At 45.4% G+C, this 19,213-nt stretch overlaps 2 protein-coding genes across 2 annotated transcripts; one reads left to right on the forward strand and one right to left on the reverse strand.

The window, feature by feature from the left end:
* Positions 1 to 1,109: 1,109 nt before the first annotated feature.
* FAM162A (family with sequence similarity 162 member A) lies at positions 1,110 to 10,042 on the reverse strand. Its single transcript, XM_055712223.1, has 5 exons — positions 9,873 to 10,042; positions 8,759 to 8,884; positions 6,430 to 6,538; positions 3,120 to 3,228; positions 1,110 to 1,387 (listed from the first exon to the last, which is right to left on the reverse strand). Exons 1-5 carry the CDS (start codon positions 9,886 to 9,888, stop codon positions 1,292 to 1,294), a joined length of 456 nt encoding a protein of 151 aa, XP_055568198.1. The 5' UTR covers positions 9,889 to 10,042; the 3' UTR covers positions 1,110 to 1,291.
* Positions 10,043 to 10,074: 32 nt separating this feature from the next.
* MIX23 (mitochondrial matrix import factor 23) lies at positions 10,075 to 19,084 on the forward strand. Its single transcript, XM_055712222.1, has 5 exons — positions 10,075 to 10,232; positions 10,899 to 11,024; positions 11,548 to 11,694; positions 15,294 to 15,353; positions 18,792 to 19,084. Exons 1-5 carry the CDS (start codon positions 10,182 to 10,184, stop codon positions 18,840 to 18,842), a joined length of 435 nt encoding a protein of 144 aa, XP_055568197.1. The 5' UTR covers positions 10,075 to 10,181; the 3' UTR covers positions 18,843 to 19,084.
* The last annotated feature ends 129 nt before the right edge of the window (positions 19,085 to 19,213 follow it).

Below are 19,213 nucleotides of genomic sequence, written 5' to 3' on the forward strand. Positions count from 1 at the left end.
GTCCCCAGGGCCAGTTAGCAAGCAGTCCTGGGAAATAACACAGTTTCAATCTGACAGTTCCAATCTACATTTCCTTCCCAATGAACTGGAAGGAGGAGGAAAAACACTGCCTCCAGTTGCTGCAGGCTGTTCAGCATGAACAGTACGTGACTTCTGGGACGAATGCCAGCAATAGGACTGTTGGGAGTTGCGCTTTGCTTTGCAGGTATTACTGGGTCTGCCACTTCTAAAACTTGAGGCAGGTGATCTTTTAAGTGGGCTAGCATCATGAAAGCACAGATGATGATTTAAAGGCAGGGAAATGCACATAAACCCAAATGACCTTTGGAAAAAAGAGCTCAGGAGCAGAGAGCAGGAATACCAGACTGACTTTCTCATACTCACCTGCCTCTAAATAGTAAACCTGATAGCACAGGTTGAAGCTGTATTCCTCAAAATAGTCACCTCTGTGCCCTTAGCTTGGACCTTCTCATCTCACTGCCATCTGTAGGGTAAAAACCATTAGGTTGTCCTCTGCAACACACCAGTGCTCTGGAATGACATTTCACTATTGCTTTCCCTCCTTTTTTTTATCAGAGACAGGCGGTTCTTCACAAAAAGTAATTCTTCACTTAAATGCAGCCAGAATACACTGGACCTAGAACAGGCAAGCAAGACTTTCTAATAACCTATGACCGTTTTGATGATGTTAATGCAGGTCATACAATTATTCCTGACTCAAGGGCTCCCCAAATAATTGTTCTCTCTTGCACAAAGAGGAACACACGGAATATTTGAAGCGGACAGTAACAATATAGAATACATACAGCACATTCTTCTTGAAGGGACCTGAACTAGTCAGTGATAGCAGATGACTGCCCAGTGAAGGTATTTTGTTTGTACAAGTGGAAACCAAATGGCTGTCCTTTCGTGTCCCAGTTCCCTTCTTGTAAATGGTAAGCAAGCGTGTAAGACTTCATAAAGGTGCCATGAACGCAGGTGTGCGGCTCCTGCAGCCTTTTAAAAGATGCTTAGTCTACTGCATAGCACATGATGGAAACAACTACTCTGTCCCGTTTGCTCACCTTATCCTGTGCCACTAACCACAATGAGAGTCTGGAGGAAAGGGGTGGTGGTTAGGAAAGGGAAATCAGTATTTCTGGGTTTAATGATTACAGGATAATGTATTCATTCTTTCTTGAACACGACAGCACAGAACTAACATACAGGAAAGACGTGACTGTATTCTCCTTCCAGTGCTGAGGAGGACTCAGCTCTTCTTCCCCAGTCATTTGTCTTTTCGTTTCCTCCTCTAAGGTTTAGCAGATGTACTCTGAGCAGCTGCTTCTCTCCACTGAGCTTTCTTCTCCAAGTTCATACTTATGAGAGACTCGTGCCTTTTTACAGCCTACAATTTAACAACAAAGCAAGAGCAGAAATTACCACCTGAAGGACTGCAGAGATGAAGCTTGAATCAGTAGTGTTTACAAAAGATCTGGCCTGTCCTTACCAAGGCACAGCTCTGTCAGCTTTAATGCCAGGAAGACAGAGGGTTAAAATAAAACAGCCAGAGACTATTTTGGCTTAAACTCATGACTTCTCTGGGAATAAATTAAACCCTTTTGTTAAGGCACTGGAAGATATGTTCTGTGCTTCTGGTCAGTATTTAATACTAATCTCTGGTCTTCAGAAATCGGAGATACTGGGAACAAATCAGAAGCTAAACAATAGATTCCAGCTGCTGTGAAAACAAGGGTTCCAAAGCAGCTGTCCTCCTCTCTTCTCGCTGTTTGCATTCATACTTCTCCAATGTCAGAGGAAAATGTTCTGGGTGTTGTCAGTGTTTGATCTCTTTGCTAAAGCCAGGGAAAAACCTTTCCACTGTTTTGTTTCAGGGTGCTACCTCCTTTCCATTTTGCGAGACAAATGCTGACAGAAATGGCACTTGGCACTTTAGTTTCCCGGTGCTGGGGTGTTAAGGTTTCTCTAGAACACTTAGCACTCTATAAAACACCATCTGAACGTTGTCATCAGAAGAACTGCTTTAGAGAGAGGCAGCACACCAGTAAGGTTCTGCCCATGCTGATGCTTTAAGGTCAGAGTTTTCTACTTCCAGTTATCTGTAAAAGAATGTAGCGGACTGTGTTTGTGCTACCACTGTGCTTTTTATCCAAAGTAACACGGCAATAAGATGCACAGATTATATTCACATTCCTTGACTTTAAGACTAGCGCTGCTAAGAGGCTTTAGCTTGGCTTCAGTATGCAAAAAGCGCTCCTTGCTTCCTTACAGAAATACCTTGCTGTTAATAATAGTTCATCATTTATGTTAACACGTGAAATTAAAGCATGAGTAACCTTTGCTACACTTGGAATCTTAAACTTTACACTTACCTCTTCATGTGATGCAAATTCCAGACCTAATTCTGCCACATGCTGAACAACTCTGATACCTTGCCAAATTCTATGCAAGTGAAGGATGCTCAGCATCTGCAGTACTTGGGCGCTTTTCTATGAAATAGTTTTTTTGAATCAACAAACTAATAATTTGAGAAAACTTGTTCCATCCACACTAAAAGAAAATTATTTTCTAATGCAATTAAAGGGCACAGAATTACTACTGACCATCTCCTCAAGGTTTAAAAATTTTGGGAATTCTCACGTCTTGTTTGTGGAGAAACATACTCATTTGCTATTTCTGTTACATTGATTCTCCAAGCGTTGCAGCATGTAGAGGCATCTGTAGCAGGCCCACACAGTCACTGCCTACCGCAGCCTCACAGCACAAGGTGCTCTTTCCTTGTGAACTCTTGCAGCCCATCACCGAAATTAAGGAGTTAAAACAGTGCAAGCTAAAATTAAGTATTGCACTGAGGGGAAAAAAAAGATTTTTATTCCCCTGCCCCGCCCCTCCCTCCTTTTTTATAGGCAGCATATGCAGTCTTACAGTGGCATCGCCCTTTTCTAACTTGGGGAATTATCCATGCAGGTCGCTTCTGGGGAACTAGGAAGACTTAAGTTTTGCTCATTGATAAAAAAAATCCCTCAAACCAAGCAAAACAAAACAGTACTAACAATCCACAGGAGGAGCTGAGGAGTTTATGTGGAGATTTGTGCTCACCGGCCAAAAAATCTGCTTACCTGCTTCCCTCTAATCACCATCACTATGCATCCCAGTATTGTCAAAGCAATCATTACGTAGCTGCACTTCACACGCAGCGTGGTCTTTGCTGCTCTGATTGTTTCGATCCTCAAGAAATAATAAAAGAACAGACTCATTATCAGAGACCCAAATAATCTGGCTAATTGTTTAGTTTCTCCTAGCAGGCTCTCTAGGTAATTTTGTATAATGCAGACAGTACTTGACTCTCTTCACAAAAAGATTTTACAAGAATGGGAAGGTCTGATTCCCAGTGACCTTGAGAGATTGCTGGTCACAAAGGTGTTCCTTTCAAAGGTGAAACAAACCCAACATTTCCTCCTTTGGTTCTTTAATAGCAAAGTGACAGTATTGCTTTCCCGGCCACTGGACTCAACGCAGAGGAGGAAGGCTCCAGTATTTATGCGTGTTCACTATGGAGAGGGCAGGAAAGGGAGGGATGGCTTTACTAATACAATGTTTTTCTTCGTGTTTGCTCCATGCTGTGCTCGTTACTGCCTTCCACTACCTGCAGAGCCAGGAGCATTCCATCCACATTAGAACTGTGCTGTACTGAACAGTGTAAAACACGCGTTCTCCCCTCAGTGGCAGAAGTGTGGTAAACCCCATTTGTCAGCAGGAATCAAATATAGTGTTTAACAGCTGGAGTTTCTCGGACAGAGGGAGGCTTTATCGCAAACAGCTTACCAATTCTTTCTGCCAGAACAGGTTCATTTATGACAGCGTCTATTTTGCAGCAAGAAGGCTGCCTCTGCTACAGGATTTGATAGCACTACAGGTTACACACAGGCTGCTGAATGTAACACTCCTCGGACATTCTGAACAGGACTTGGTAGAAGACCAGTGGTTACCAATTCCCTCCTGCTAGAGTAAATCATCTTAAGGTAATCTGTTTTCCTAAGAAATTAAGGAGCCATGGAAGATTGTAAGCTTTCCAACATCAGCTTTGGACAGAGGGCCCCTTTAAATCTGGTAGTTTTTAAATTATTTTCTTATTTCAGGGGACTTACCTAGCCACAGCAGTAGCTATAGTACTCCTTTGGGAAACCTGTTGCCTAGGCTACTGTTATCTTTCAAAAACCAGAAATCTTCCACAAGAAGACTATCAGTTACTAAAGCCTTCCAGCTGTACACTGGATGAGTTAAAACAAAAAGTAATTTATCTTAAGTTGGGTTAAACTGAAGATTATTCTACCCAAGTGACACCTCAGTTACAGCAAAGTTAAAGTTTATATGAGAGGTGCCAATGCAGGAAGGGCCAGTGAAGCAGAATGCTGCGCTTTCTACGGCAACCAAAGACCTGTACCTGGTATTCAGCTCTCCTTGCAGAACTTAGAGCTGTTAACTCCCTTCTCAAGGAGGCCTAATACTCTCACTGATTAAATCTGGCACATTATAAAATTACAGATGACTAGGAAAGCATCAACATCCTGTGATGAAAGAATAAATGCATCAAACTAAGTAATTACACCCCAGAACTAACATGGATAGTGGATTTAATGGAACTGCGAAATTCTCACTGTACACAAAGGACTGTTATGAGTGAATGGGAATCTTTTACCACATTTTGACCCCTAAACCTGAAGGAAAAAAGATATCAAAGGATCCACAACACTTCAACATAGCAAATCACATAGGACCTGAGAACTGAAGAGTTTTGTTCTTGTTTTTGAAGAGGAGGGCAAGAGTGATTTGATCACTATTTCAGAGTATTGAGCAGAGTACAAGATTTCTGATTATAGGGAACGTGTCCATCTACCATGAAACTAATAGTTAAATTTAGCTTCTGGGTTGTTTGTTTTTGCTAATAATCTATGATGAACAACTTGGGTGCAGGCTGCAATTAAGCGGAAATGCCCAGAAGTAGGATTTAAAAACTTCGTTAATTTTTGAAGTACCTTAGGTGTGTTAAAATATGCAAGAGGAAAAGGCAGTTATCTGAACACAATTTGCATTTTATATCAGTTCAGTGGCTAAGATTAACATTTGTTTAATAAATGAGTTACTTCTGATCACTGCATCTTGCAAGATGATCTGGGTTATATCACAAGCCCTTACAACCCTCTAACTCGGCTCAGAACAGGAAAACGAGCTCTTGTGCTTTTATAGTTCTCAATTGTCTTCTCAGCTCTGGCTGAACTATTTGCCTAAACAAAACCCAAGAACTCCCTATGCACTTGCAAAACAGGTCAGCTTTTATCAGAACTTGGTGTGTCCTTTCAATAAACCATTGAGATGACTTCAATCCCTCTGCTAACTCTGTTTTCTTAAAAACGCTCATCAAAAGTCTTGGGTATGCAAAAATGTATGAAATGACTATTTCCTAAGTTTTAATAATTTCCACCTTTAGGTATTTCAAATGTAATTTAAGAAAAATATTTCGATACAGAATTGAAGAATTAATTTTTAACAATTTATGCATTGTGATACATTTAGAAAAAAACCCCTTAGATACATGGGTGGATATTCAACTCCAGCATGGTGCACCCAAACGAACACAGTATCTTTAGAGCGCAGCTAACCCAAGTAGTACAAATTTTACTCTATCTTTTTGATTTAAATAAATACATATATTTAAAGCATTACAAGCATGTTTTAAAAGATAACTGTATTACCACCAGGAATGTCTTATCAACTAGTAACTGCCTGTTGTTGTTAAATCTGATCTTCATTTTAGATAGGCAAACTAGAACATCGAGTTTTATTTTCTGCTTTTCACACAGGGCAAAGCACTGACATTTGGACTCCACCAGCAACAAGGAAAATGGGGCTATATATATTTTTTGTTAGGGAGCCTTTTCACTGTTTTTTAGTGTAAATTCCAAGTGTAAAGAAAGTTGGCCCATTCCCTCTAGATATTAATAACTAAGTATTTTAAATGAGTTTCAGTTATTTTACAACTTCCTCATGAAAATGTCACACAACAAAAGACAGATGTATAAAGAAAAAAAAAAAACAGAAAAAGCTCACACAAGTATCTGCAAAAAGCCTTTTTGATTGGGAGAGAAGAGTAAAAATTAACTGATTTATGATGTTTTTCTAGTGAAACAACTGGTAAATGCTCATCATCCCTTCAGAAAAAAAATCAATAATGAAAATGGATGTATTACCTCAGCAATACAAAATTGCTTAGGTCAGCTCATCTGCAAGACAATATGCCAAAGAGCAGTGTTAAGATTTTTCAGCTGTGAAGCCCCATTCCATTTAAGAAAAGTTTTCCCACAGTTGCATTCAAGTAAGTTATTCCTGCGCAGACAATGCCTCTTTTACAGCTTCAAAACTGGCACTTACGAGACAGTCTCTGGTATATCCTCTGGTTTTTTGAAATGGCCTGCCCACAATAAAAATCTTTTTTCCCAGTCTGTAGGTTTGTGTCCAGGCACCCTCAAAGGAGACCGACCTAAAAAAAACCCAACAAAATACACAAACAAAAACACCAAAACAAATGATCAGAGAAGCTGAACTGCCACAGCTGTAATGAAACCAGTTAGGGTGAGCAGCACAAAATGTCAAATATGGTTGCTAGAGGTGGTTAGGCAACAAAAAGCATATCACAGTCAGATTAACAAACCTGTAAATATATATGGATTAAACAGAGGCTGTGTAAGGAAAGCCTGACCTTGCTCAAAACCTCTATATTTGTAGCTAAATTTGCAGAACCTGCTTCAGCATCTAAACTTTGAAAGGTGCTAAAATATTATAGTTTTGCTATTACACTTAAAATAGTTTTTTTAAAAAATAACCAGAATTGCTACAGAAAAGCCAACATGCTGCACCGTTACATCACAGAATGTTAACTTTTCCAGGCAGTGTAAGATTTTATCTGGTATAAACAAAGAGGTGACCATAGGCAAAGATTAGAGCCTTCATTTTCAGCTCAGTCTTTCAAACCCCACATACAAAATATTCAGAACGTAACAGGGGAAGGTTTCCGTATGTAACGTACCATTAAAATCTGGCAAAGATAGACAGCTTTTTTCTTTTTTAAACAATGGGAGGTATCCTGTATGGATGTGTGGTGCCCAGTGGATTCATGAATTATCTAGGGAGTGGATACACAGTTGCTGACAACACCAAGTTATTCAAAAATGTAAAGAGAGCTAAGCACAGGACTTTGGAGTCCTGAGTCAATGGGATGGCCAGTGGAACCCCATGGATACTGACGGGAAGCAATTCCAGTTGACATACACATGACAGACTCTAACCCAACCATTACTGTGGAGGAGAAAGTCCTCGGGGTTTCACAGAGTTTTTAGCAAAGTGTTCAGTAATAGTCAGAAAGGGAAACGGCATTACCGGCAGCGATGAGGCACACAGACTAACACAGAACCATTATTATGCCATCGCATAAAACTATGGCTCCAGCATTTTGAAAAGCATGTGAAACACTGCCCCCCTCATCTCATAAACAGTTGAAATGGAAGGGGAACAGAGAAAATTGGTGAGGACGTCTGCAGGTACGGCATGGCCACCACGTAAGAAGCAGTACCATAGACAGGCTGCTGGCCTGGAAGAGCAGCAGCTGCAGCTCCCTTCAGCTCACCAGAATCCCCAGTGACATCAGGACCGGGGGTTATAATGAACAGGTTCTGCCTTGGAAAGGTTATGGAATAAAAACTGAATTTAAAAAAAACATGCACCAGGTTCAACACCAACCACAAGAGTACTTGTTTTCTCACAGCATGGTTCAGCTGAGGAATTCCTTCTCAGAGAATATGGATGCTAAAAATACATCCAGCTTCAAGAGACTGGGCAAATTTATGAAAGAAAAATCCAGTGAGGACCCTTAAACACAAAGATGCCATCTCTGGGACATCTAGGGGTAAACACTAGGTTTGCCCTCTCCATACCCTTTCCTTAGGTCCTTGCTGTTGGTCACCATTCCTATTAGTCTTCACAAAAAGGTAAGGGAGCTCCTTTACTGGCCACTGCTGGAGACATCCTGCCGCTAAGGAGACCTCTGGTCCTACCCAGCACAGCTGCATTGTGTTCTTAGCACGGCAGCTTGCAAAATGCCTCACATCTGTGTGCTCCGTTTAACTCGCGTCAGGAGGCCACAAAGGGAACCTGTTGTACAGAAGGTCCGATTGCAGCATCATAACCATCCCACATTTAGTGAAAAATATGTTTCATGGCCTGAGCTGTATCTGTCCAACTCCATGCCCGAAGAGTGACCAAGCCGGCGGTTCAGACCGACTGCCCCTGTCAGGGCACGTTCTGTTCTGCCAGCGGCTGCAGCTGGTTGTACCATGAAGAGCTGCAGAAGTGCTTCAGCTCGTATGACATTCCTAACACCAGTAGGGCTGAACAGTCTGTTCTAGAGCACGGCTGAAAAGCCTCGGTGTAGGACTGCCTGTCAGGTAAGGTACCAGGGACCTGCTACAAAGCGAAAGCTGCGTTACTGCCACGAGAAGAGATACTGGCCCCTGGCTTTGTTAAACCCCAAGATTTTACTGCTGAATTTAATGCTCCATTTTTCAGTCTAAAGACCAGAATTCCCTCTCACAAAATCAGGGATATTAGCATCTCTGTCAGCCAAATTCCTGTTCAGACGTTTGCAGCCTGGATCTCCCAAGTATTTTGTGGCATGAAATGCAGCACAATTATCAAAAACACTTACTTCTTGGCTGAGGTTGACTTTCTTCCTGGGATTTAATGCAAAGCCTTCTGCTTATCTTCAGATCCACTCCTTCAGTTAGCCTCAGAACTGAGGGAATATTTCTTCCCAGCAGTTTAACAGCCCTATCTGGAAAAGAGAGCAGAAGAAGCAAAGGGGCCAACTCTAACCCAGAACAACAGAAGATGAGAACAGTCGCTTTTAAATTAAACAGAAGTGTGGGGTTTTTTTTCTTGTAAACACAGAAGTTAAAAAAAAAAGAAAAGAAAAGCAGTAAGTACAAATCTAATACTATGCAAGAAACACCAGATTTAGCTGCAACAGAAGCTACCAAGGAAATTAAAGCTTCTGTGTAAGCTTCGGTGTGAGCTTCCCATTAACCTGATTTAGGAAAACGGGGATGCAGGATTACAGCCTGCAAGCAATTTCTAAACCACAACGCACATCACAGGACCACAGAATGGACGTACTGCACTGCTGCAGACACCCTCCGGCCACCTCGGAGCCCCCGACTTTCCACCGGCCTCGTCGCCTCCCAAATGCAAGTCAGAGGGTCAAGAAAAGAAAGCCAAAAAAAGCAGAATTCTGCTGTACCGCGACACCTGCTTTGGGGAGGGCAGGGCACCTTAGGTATGAGGCCGTACTCTCAAGAAAGAGCCTTCAATTCATTGTTTAATATAATGAAAACATTTGGAGGGGAAAAAACTAACTTTGAAAGGCGAAAGAGCACTTAAAAAAATACAAATTGAGGTTTTTCTTCTTTATGCTGGCTGAAAATGTCCCTGTGAGGGAAAACTCGCCCTTTATTTTCTAGGCATAAGATGTTCCAGCTCCGAAAAAAAATATAAATTGGATTTATAGGGGCCAACCCCCCCCCCCCGCCGCAAAGGAACCCCCCCCTCGGGGTCTCGGAGAGGGCAAGAAGGGCACAAAGTCCCCCGTTCCTCACGGCCGGCCCGGAGGCCGCTGGGCGCGGGTCCACCGGCCCCGGGCACAGCCGCCGCCAGGCCGGGCCTGCAGGGCCCCCCGCTCCCGGTTCCCCCGCCCCGCCCCGCCCCGGGCGGCCAGCCCTGCCTCACGGTGAGCGGGCGACCCCGGCCCCCCGGCCCCCACTCACCGGCGCGGCCCCACATGGCGCGGCCTGCCCCAGCCCTGCCCGGCGCCCTCAATGTCAGGCGGAGGCGGCGCCCCGGCCCGGCCCGGCCCGGCCCGGCCGCGATTGGCGAGGCGCGGCGGAGCGCTCGGCCCGCACCGGCGCCGGGGCCGCCTGCGGGGGGCACCGGGGGGGCGGCGGAGGCGCGCGAGGAGCAGGAGGCTCCGCCAGGGGGCGCCCCGCGCAGGGCCCGCCTCGCCCCGCCCACCGCCGGCGCGTCATCCCCCCCGCCTCACCGGATTGGCCGCCGCCGTGGCCCTCGGCCTTTCCAATATGGCGGCGCCCAGCGGAGCGGCGAGCTGCGAGGACTTCGCCGAGTTCCAGGTAACACGCGTGGGGGGGGGGGGTGGCCGGGGGAGGGGGGGGGGGCGCGCGCGCGTTCCCGCCTCCCTTCGGCGCCGTGCGCGCTCCCGCCGTCTCCTGGCAGCGAGGGAGCGCGCCCCGCGGGGGGCGGCGGGGTCACCCCTCCCGCGGCGGTCGGAGTGAGGCGGCGGGGCCGGGCCTCCCCTCCCCTCCCCCCCCCCCCCCCCCCCGGGCCGGGCTGGTGGCGGAGCCGGGGCTGCCCCCACCCCGGGTCGGGGGCTCCGCGGGCGCCTTCCCGCGGGCGGGTCGGGCGTGAGGCGCCAGGCGCGCCCCGGCTCTGAGCAGGGCCCGGGCGGGCGGCGGTAACCGGGCTGTGCCCTAAGCTCGGTGCCCCCCAGAAACCGGGGTTCGCCGGTTTGGTGCCGTTCGGCCCCGCTGCCGCCTGGAGCGGGGAGGGGGGACACGGGGCCCCGGGCAGGCCGGGGGGCTCCCTGCCTCCGGCCGTGGCTCTGAGGGAGCTACAGGGTTTCCCGCACACACCTGTGGAAATTGTTTGATACGGTTTTTTGCTCTGTGTAAGCCATCCACTCAGTTTTATATTAAAAAAATCAATCGTGTAAATTTTGTCGTTGTAGTAGGCTTTTCTCAGAGGTAAAGCAATTCTTTTCTTTTTCTTTTGTAATGCAGGAGTTGCTCAGGGTGATGAGGACAATCGATGACAGAATCGTCCACGAGTTAAACACTACGATTCCCACAGCGTCCTTTGCGGGGAAGGTGGATGCCGGCCAGACGTGTAAGGAGCTGTACCAGTCTGTGAGTGTGCACTCCTTCTGCTCACTTCCCAGGGCTCTGTCCCCTGCCGTGGCCGGGAAAACACCCTCAGTTTCTAAGGGAAGCGCTGCCTTGGTGTATTGTGCTTTTCGTATCTGTGACTGCTCTGCTCAACTTCTCTGCGCACCCGAACCTCACACATGCAACAGCTGCTTCAGTTTAAAACCACGCAGGGAACTTGTTTCTCCTGCAGTCCCGATCCGCTGAGGTGCGCTTCAGGCTGCAGTGGATGGTGTTGGTCCAGTCCGCTGCTTTCTTTTAGAAATGGGTGCTATCACACTTCTTGCACTACTTTACAAGACTCCTGCTCGTGTATCTTTGACTTTTGATCAAGTGGGTAGCTGCTACTCAAAGCGGCATTGGTTCCCACATGGGGAGGTTATAGAGTCAGAGGGTTTTCTATAGGCACAGCAATACCTTGACTTTAGAAGGTCTCTCTTTTAACTTGAAGCTTGGAGGGTTTTATTCTCTGCTGAGTTGTGACTTTCTTTCTCACCCTGCTCAGCTGACAGATGCTCACACCAGCAGAGAGAGAATCATCAAAAACTGCATCGCTCAGACTTCCAGCGTAGTGAAAACTCTCAGAGAAGAGAGGGAAAAGGCCCAGGATGATGCAGCATTATTAAAGCAACTCAGGAAAGAACAGACAAAGGTGAGTGGTGGAGCTTTTTAGAGATTACTTAGAGAGGAAGAAGAGGGTATCTTTCCCAAATGGAAAGACCAGTGTGGTGGAGAGAACCTGGAGCAGATCCTGACTCGGGCAGTGTTTTCCAAGATTCTTGTTGGCTTTGTTTGTAAGCAACATTTCCCCTAGCCCTCAAGACAGGGCTGCTGTTATGCTGCAAGTGGGGCGTTTTCTGAGAACCTGCTACACAAATGCCGTAGAAAAACAGCTGTGCTTCCCCATGGTGGACTCTAACCTTCACTGCCTGGTGCCACTTGTCGTACAACCTACCTGGGGCTTGCTTAGTCCTTTCAAAACGCCTGATGGTTCGTTTTTCCTTTTTGAGATCTTGTAAAACTAGTCTGTCTGCAAATGGCAAGCATGGGTGCCAAGATGCAGACACCAGAAGGTAATGAAATACGGCTTTTGTATATGTCTTGGGCACCACACAGTTACGCAGTCTTAAAGCTGTCCTTTTTCATCGTCGCCCTGAGAAGCATCGATCTTACTTGGTGCATTAATTGCAGTTCCTGTCCTCTGTGAGGAGCTGCCAGGCAACCTTGAATTCCACTTACTCAACTTTTTTTGTTCAGTATTTCTTAGATCAATTTTTGAGTAGCTTATGATGGATTGCATAAGGAACTCTAATGTGCAAACACCCTCTTAACCTTCTGGCCTCTGGCTGGACGGTGTACTTCACCGGAGCTGAACAGAGGTGATCAAGGGGAGTATCAGAAGTGGAGACGGGAACCCTGCTGGAGGTCTTGCCCCCATTCCAGATCCCCCTTTGCAGGGGAAAGGATGCTGCACCTGTAGCTGTAGAGTGTTTAACTGTTCTATTGGCACCTGTAGCTCTAGAGTGTTTAACTGTTCCATTGGTTCTGTTCCAGACCTGCTCTGTATGACATATGTTCACGTTTTTTTTCCACGCCATATGCTTGCAGCACATAGCAAATAAGCAAATAAGACTGTTTGCTTATTGCTTTTTTTGCATACGCTGGCTAGGCGTGTCTGTTCTGTTCAGCAGTTTAGTGAGCCTTCCTCTATTGAGGACTGTCTTAGCCAGTGTTTCTAAACCGGTGCCTTTGAATTTCCAATGTAACGGTGAGTTCTTATAACAGCCAGACATCCCACCATCATATATGTGTGCGTATATATCTATGGTCCTGTACCCTGGGTGCGACTTTCCCTGCTGCAGTACTGTAAGACTTGGAGAGATGGGTCTTGAAACTTTGCTTTTGTGGTGCTAAATTACCCCAAAATCCACTTAACCGCTGTACTTCCAAGAGGAGCCTGTTGTAGCCCCTGTTTCAAAGAGCAGCTGGATGTTGATGCAGTTGTAGTAAAAGCTCCCTGAGGGCTGGTCTGAACTTGGGCATCTGATTTTTCCCAGGCACTGAACTGTTTGTTCATGTGCTCCTCAGAGTAGTACTCTGGTGAGCTCAGATTTGAAGAATCAGGTGGCAGGTGAGTGGTTTTATTCTTAAAGCCTCACTTACAGAACTGCTAACAAGCACCCATATTAGTTTGAAAAACTAGAACGATAGTTTAGTATTTTCTACAGGTTTTGTTTGCAGAGCCAATTCTTTAAACCGTTTAGTTACTGAGCCCAAAACCTGTCATTGAAACTGAAACCACTGGTAGGATTGCAATGATGTCTAATAATTGGAGGCGATTTCAAGTATTAAAAGCAATCCATGATTTGATCCGTGATATGGAAACATCCCAGAAACCTCTTGATGAGATGATCTCAAATTTGCAGTTGGACTTCATGAGGCGTAGTCCCCCCACCTCTGTTTTTCTGTTGTTCTTCATGAGAGCTGTGTTTTTCCGACAGCTCAAATAAGCTATCTTGACAGAAGGCACCCCACACTTAAGATGGTGCATTTTGAATGTATATTCACTTGGTTGCAATACAGATCTGTTTTCTTATTTCTCTTTCATCCTGCTAATGTTACAAATTGGAGGACTTTATCCAAAAATATTACTTCTGGGTCATCGAATAAGAAAACTTAGTGTCAGTCTAGCAGCCAATTCTTTTAATCCACTTAATACAATAATCAAATGATGTTTTAATTTAATTTGTTATTGTCTTAGTTTACTCGAATGAAGTGTCATAAAATATCCAACCAAATAAATTTTGGAAATCCAGAACATACAGCATAGTGGTTTATCAAGGAAATTAGTAAGGCTTGTTAAAGTGTCAGAGTATGTTTTAAAAACAACAGCAGCCCCCCCTGAATAGCCGTGTTGGCTGACACTATTGCTGTTCAGGTCTGCAACTCGAAGGAAAAGGCTAAAATAGTGGTTTTGCTTAGGCTTGGCGGCAGAGGCAATTTCTGTGACAATCCAGATAATTGTACAGCTGTTCACATCCTCCAGCAGGAAGAACCTTTCTCTGAACTACTAAAGATCTTCTGAGTGGTTATTTTTTAGAGACTAATCCTGGTCATCTAGTCACTCTGTGGATGCCGGATTGTTATTTCTAACAGTTTGGAGTCCTATTGAGTAGGTAAAAGTCCATTCCAACAACTGTAGTAGCTCTGTGTGTCTGAACATCTTGCCTGGAAGGTTTTTGATGGGATTGCCGTCTTGGTTTGCATCTGTTCACCAACTCTTGAATCGGAACCATGTATTTAAAATGGATAATCTCTTGTCCCTAGTCTGTTGCGTTGAAGGCTCCCAACAAAAATACATCCTAAATGTAGGCTGAAGTGGCAGGTGGTTCTTACATCCCCTACTATTGCTTCAGGGCTTTGTGGGTCAAATTACCCAGGTCACTTGAAGGCAGCTGTCACATCTGCCCCTTTTGTTCCTTATTAGGTGCAAACCAAAGAGATTCTTACATTTCTTATGGGTGGAGTGAGTGCTCAAGGACCTGTGTGTTGGGGTAGTTCTTGCAAGAGCTTTTGCATCTGTGTGAACCTGATTTGTCCTGCTGTGGTCACATAATGTATGAACTGGCTCAGATAGCACGAACGTACATGATCTATTCTTGTAGACCCTTTTTTGGTCGGTGCACAGAGTAGGTGATAAAGGAAGCGGAGGGGATCTCCTTATGATCTTAATTCTAAATCCAGAATCTGAGATGTGTGTTCAGTCCTAGCTTTGCTGCCAGCTCCCTATATGGCTCTACCAATGCACCTGTGGAAGAATGATGAGTCCAGGCTGCCGAGCTAATTCCAGCACTGGCATTCCCTGTGCTGAGTGCTTGAATTAGCTATAGTTGGTTTTGCCTGTGAAGCCGCTAATGTTAACCAGTTAATGACTGGCAGGTCTTGGTGGGCAGTATTTAAGAAGGGAGCACTAGTGATCAGGAGCTGCTTCTGCCAGGTTTGTGTTCGGGTCGGCCGTCTCCGTGCCCTTGCAGACTTCAGTCTGCCCGAGTGTTGGCTGAATGGAAGGGCCAGGCTTTCGGGATGATTACATACCAGCCCTTCAGTTCACACCATGGGAGGGGACGTGCGCCTGGTGTTGGGATCATGATCTAGAAAGTTGCAATGGTAGTAAGTACTGAAGGTGCAGGGAGGCCTGTTTGACAGGAGGCCTGTTTGACAATAACCTCTTTTATCTGTTACTTTCTGCAGTTGAAATTGATGCAGTCGGAGCTGAATGTTGAAGAAGTGGTAAACGACAGAAGCTGGAAGGTACTCAGTCATTTAAAATGGTGATGATGTTCTGTCCCAACAGACGGTCATGCACTGGAGGCGTGAGACTGGTGCCTTATGAGGCAGGTTGATTAGAAATAGGTGGGGGCAGTGCTGCGGGAAATGTTTCGGGTCAATCATTTTCCCATTCTGGATGCACAATCGCACTGCACAGGAAAGGAAAGCATCGGATTTAGAGGGGAGGAAGGGCAGTGTAGTATTCCCTGTGTAGATCCCTTTCTCCACCTTGCCCAGTGGCTAAGGAATTTGTAGATGTTTCCATGGTGGCCTGTCTGAAAAGCTTTGCTGGGCCTCTAACAATGTGAGAGGGATGAGTCTGTCAGATTTGGCTGTTTGGTGCTGTTCACGCTTCCGAGCTGGGCCGGGGAGGGTGGGTGTAGAAGTTGAACCTTTTCCTGGTGGAGCTTGCAGGCCCAGAGGGATGCTCCCTGGTGCAAAGGGTGGGCTGGCTGCGGCTCTTCCGTGTCTACAGAGGGGGCAGGTCACCCTCTGGACTGATGGCCTCAGACCTGATCTTGTTATGATGGGATCTTAACACGGAGCTTAAATTCTGAGGTGGCTGTATTCCGTCACTGCAGCGCCTCACGTCTGGCATCCTTTGCTGCTTTGATGTAGCCTTTCAGAGCTTTCAGCACTGTACAGAGAACCTCCTTCCCTCTCTAAAAGCAAAAGGATTTTTGCAAACAGCTGGTACTAGCTGCAGCTCCCTCCTTAATCCCTGCCTCAGGATTTTAGTCCCCTGGATAGCATCAGTGTGAAGGCAGTACAGCTGTAAGTCTTGGGTGTTCTTCAGTAGCCCAGTGCAGGCTGGTCAGGCGAGCGTTCACGTGCCTCTCCACAAGTGCTTTGCCACCAGTACTACCTCTGTGCTGTCTGGAAGAGCGAATGATGCGCTTAAGCGTATTTGATGTTAAACGAGCTCAGATATGACTAAACAATGCCACAGCCTTAACAACGTGCTGCAGATCACCAGGGGCAAGTATTTTATGGTGGCTCTGCTACAGGGGGAGAATCCTCACCCCCATCTTCCTAAGCCCAGGCTTGGCACCAAATTTAGCGCTAATGCCAGCGATTTCCTGTAGCTGCATTAAGCTTTTGTTAGTAAGAGAAATTATCTGATTTTTCCTGAAGATGGAGAGTTTATAAATAGTGAGGTATGCCTGGTGCAGGGATATTTTAGCCAGCTAGTGGTTGAAGAGAAAAGTATTCTGGGTTTTAGCTCCAGCTCTGCTACTGTTGCCCTCTGAATATAGGCATAAATGTCATTTAGCTGTCTGTGAAAATATGTCACTGAAAGAATTAGAACCAGTCACAGTTGCAGACCGAATGCAGTTCATTCCATGAAGTGGTTATTGGTTTGCAGGTGAGGACCTCCACTCTTTTTGTACTGTTGCAGACTTCTAGTTGGAAAGCACACTTGGGTATTTACAGCAGCCCTAACCAACTGAAAGCTGATGGGAAAAATCTGAGTAGGGAACAGTTATTTGCAAACATTTGCTCTGGATAGCTGTAGTGGTAGTGGCATACAGAGAGGTGCTGCTTTATGTGCTGTGGAATTTTGTTTGGCTGATACCGAACAAGGAATTGACTTCCAAACCAAGACACTTGTGTTAGTCTCTGTACAGCACCTCCACACTGGAATTTATGGTTGGGGTGTTTATATTAATATGTAAAAGACAGCAAAATCAAACTTCTGCATAGTAACATGAATGTTAGTTTCTCAGGCACTGTTTTTCCTGTCTGAAAAAATGAGAATAAGTGGCCTGAGTAACACACTGAGGTCTGTGGGTCGATGATCCTAGAAGCAGGAGGCAGCGTTAGTGAGACTGCAGCATTGATCTCCCTTCCATAGGCTGCAGAGTTACTGTTAAAGATGCTTTAAAAGTTTGCATGATAGCAAGCTGGCATGTTACTTGATGCAAGAGACCTTTACAGCATTTTATTGTATTGTATTTCTGCATTACCCCTTCAGACATATATGCCCTTACAATGTCTTTGACAGGCAAGGGACAAAAATGGTGCAGTTTGCTTAATCTTACAATGCTTTTGAATGGGAACTCTTTGTGGCTTTTAATTTCTGCGGTTTCTTTCTGTCACTTACCTGATCGCAGACCTCTACATACTCAACTCGACTCTTCCAGAGTTGTCTATTACATGTGGTAATGTAGTGGGACAGGCTGGCTGTACCCGTGGAAGAAACTGTATCACAACTTTTATTTTCTGTAACATGAAGCAGTTTCTAATATGTGTCTGTTTCTTAAAGCAAATGAAATTTGAAAATAAGTGGAAAGTTACTCAGAAATTGTTAAGAATTAATGCTAAAACTAATGCAAGCACTAAAGTTCACTTTTGCTGAAGTTGCCCTAAGTTCTGAACTCTGAATGAGGACATCAGCTGTAGAAGTAGAGGATTCTAGGAACACATGGTTTAAAATAATGTATTTACATAAAAGTGATGCATAACTTCCCAGAATTACAGGACCACTCACTTTGCATGTGGAGGCAATGGGAGAGTTCACAAAACTTGATGTCCTGACCATCACATGGACCTGAAAATCCCCGGACAGCTTGGCAAAACGTGCTCCTGCATGAGTGCTGGTGGGGGAACCACTAACCACCAGTGCCTCTGCTCAGTGCTAGGTGGTGCTCGTGCCACTTCTCAGGACGTGCGCTGGACAAATAACCAATCGTTCATAAAGAGCACCTGTAACTTTAGTGTGAGCCTATGCGTTGTGCTTTTGTTTCAGACTGCCTTATTTTAAATAGTCACATTTATTGGCCCTCCTTGGGGTAAGCGGTCTGCGTCACTAAATAAACTTGATCTTCAGTCTCCAGTTCTGTGTGCTAGATTTTACCCGGACAAGATTCCAGAGGCGAGTGAGGCCAGAGCAGAGTGCCCTTTGCGTAGGAGTGCTGGCAGCACCGGCACCTGCGGTCACGTAGCAAGGTGTGGACGTGGCTTCCAAGAGCCCTTGCACCTCTTCTTAGCTGTCATGACAATCTAAAATGCGTTTGCTTAGGAAAGAGAAGAATATGGTGTCCAAATTTGAATGCCAGAGTGAACAAAACAGAACGCAGCTGGTCAGGAGCCTTCCATAATTTCCCTCCCTCTTTGGGGGGGAAAAATTTTTAAAAAAATCAGCGTCCTTGATGATAACAGACTACCAGGATTATGAACCAGCCTTATCTGAGGGAGAACGCTTAGTGCTGCACAGTTCCCCAGCGTCAGGCTGCAAACTGTGGATTCACTAAAGCCAGGAGAGAAGGTGAAAGGAGACAGGTGCCTTGGTAAGTACCATGTACTGGTACAGCAGGGCTGGGCAGCTTGAGAAAGTGCTTGTCTGAACTAGCTTTGGAGTTCTGCTCATCTCCTGGATGAGGCCTGATTCGCTTTTGCTGTTCTTTTTTGGTGTCTCAGGTATTTAATGAGCGTTGCCGAATTCACTACAAGCCTCCGAAGAGTCAATGACGTGGGGTATTTTCCATCAAGATGGTCCATAACCATGAGAGCCAAACTGCAAAGAGACCTTGGGTGAGCTGTGTTGGGACCCTCCAGAACCAGTAGAACCCAGTCTTGTTTTGTTTTGGACCTACTTAGCTGAAATCTCAAGGTTGAAATGATTCTCCTGTAATTAAGAGAAAACAACTCATCTTTTGTACAAAAATGTGAACAAATGAGTTTTATAGTATTAAAATAATTTTGAAATGGAATGCGAAACTGGCATATTTCTTGAACTTCTACAGCTTCCTCAGTCCTAGAGAGGAAGAAACAGTAAAAGTCGGCTCTGAGCAGGGAGGACAGGGCTTTCCCTGAACTTCTGCTTGCTAAACTGTCAGGGA

Source organism: Falco cherrug, chromosome 5 (assembly GCF_023634085.1).
Source record: "Falco cherrug isolate bFalChe1 chromosome 5, bFalChe1.pri, whole genome shotgun sequence".
Lineage (NCBI taxonomy): Eukaryota > Metazoa > Chordata > Aves > Falconiformes > Falconidae > Falco > Falco cherrug.

Bases quoted from the DNA above. Each gene is read 5' to 3' on its own strand.
- FAM162A (XM_055712223.1), bottom strand. The intron at 6,539-8,758 runs GTAAGTGTTTTT...GGTTTTTTTTAG, and splicing joins AAGTCAACCTCAGCCAAGAA to GTCGGTCTCCTTTGAGGGTG. The intron at 1,388-3,119 runs GTAAGCAGATTT...GTTAAATTGTAG, and splicing joins TGGTGATTAGAGGGAAGCAG to GCTGTAAAAAGGCACGAGTC.
- MIX23 (XM_055712222.1), top strand. From the start codon at position 10,182: ATGGCGGCGCCCAGCGGAGCGGCGAGCTGCGAGGACTTCGCCGAGTTC. The intron at 10,233-10,898 runs GTAACACGCGTG...TTTGTAATGCAG, and splicing joins AGGACTTCGCCGAGTTCCAG to GAGTTGCTCAGGGTGATGAG. The intron at 15,354-18,791 runs GTACTCAGTCAT...TTGGTGTCTCAG, and splicing joins TAAACGACAGAAGCTGGAAG to GTATTTAATGAGCGTTGCCG.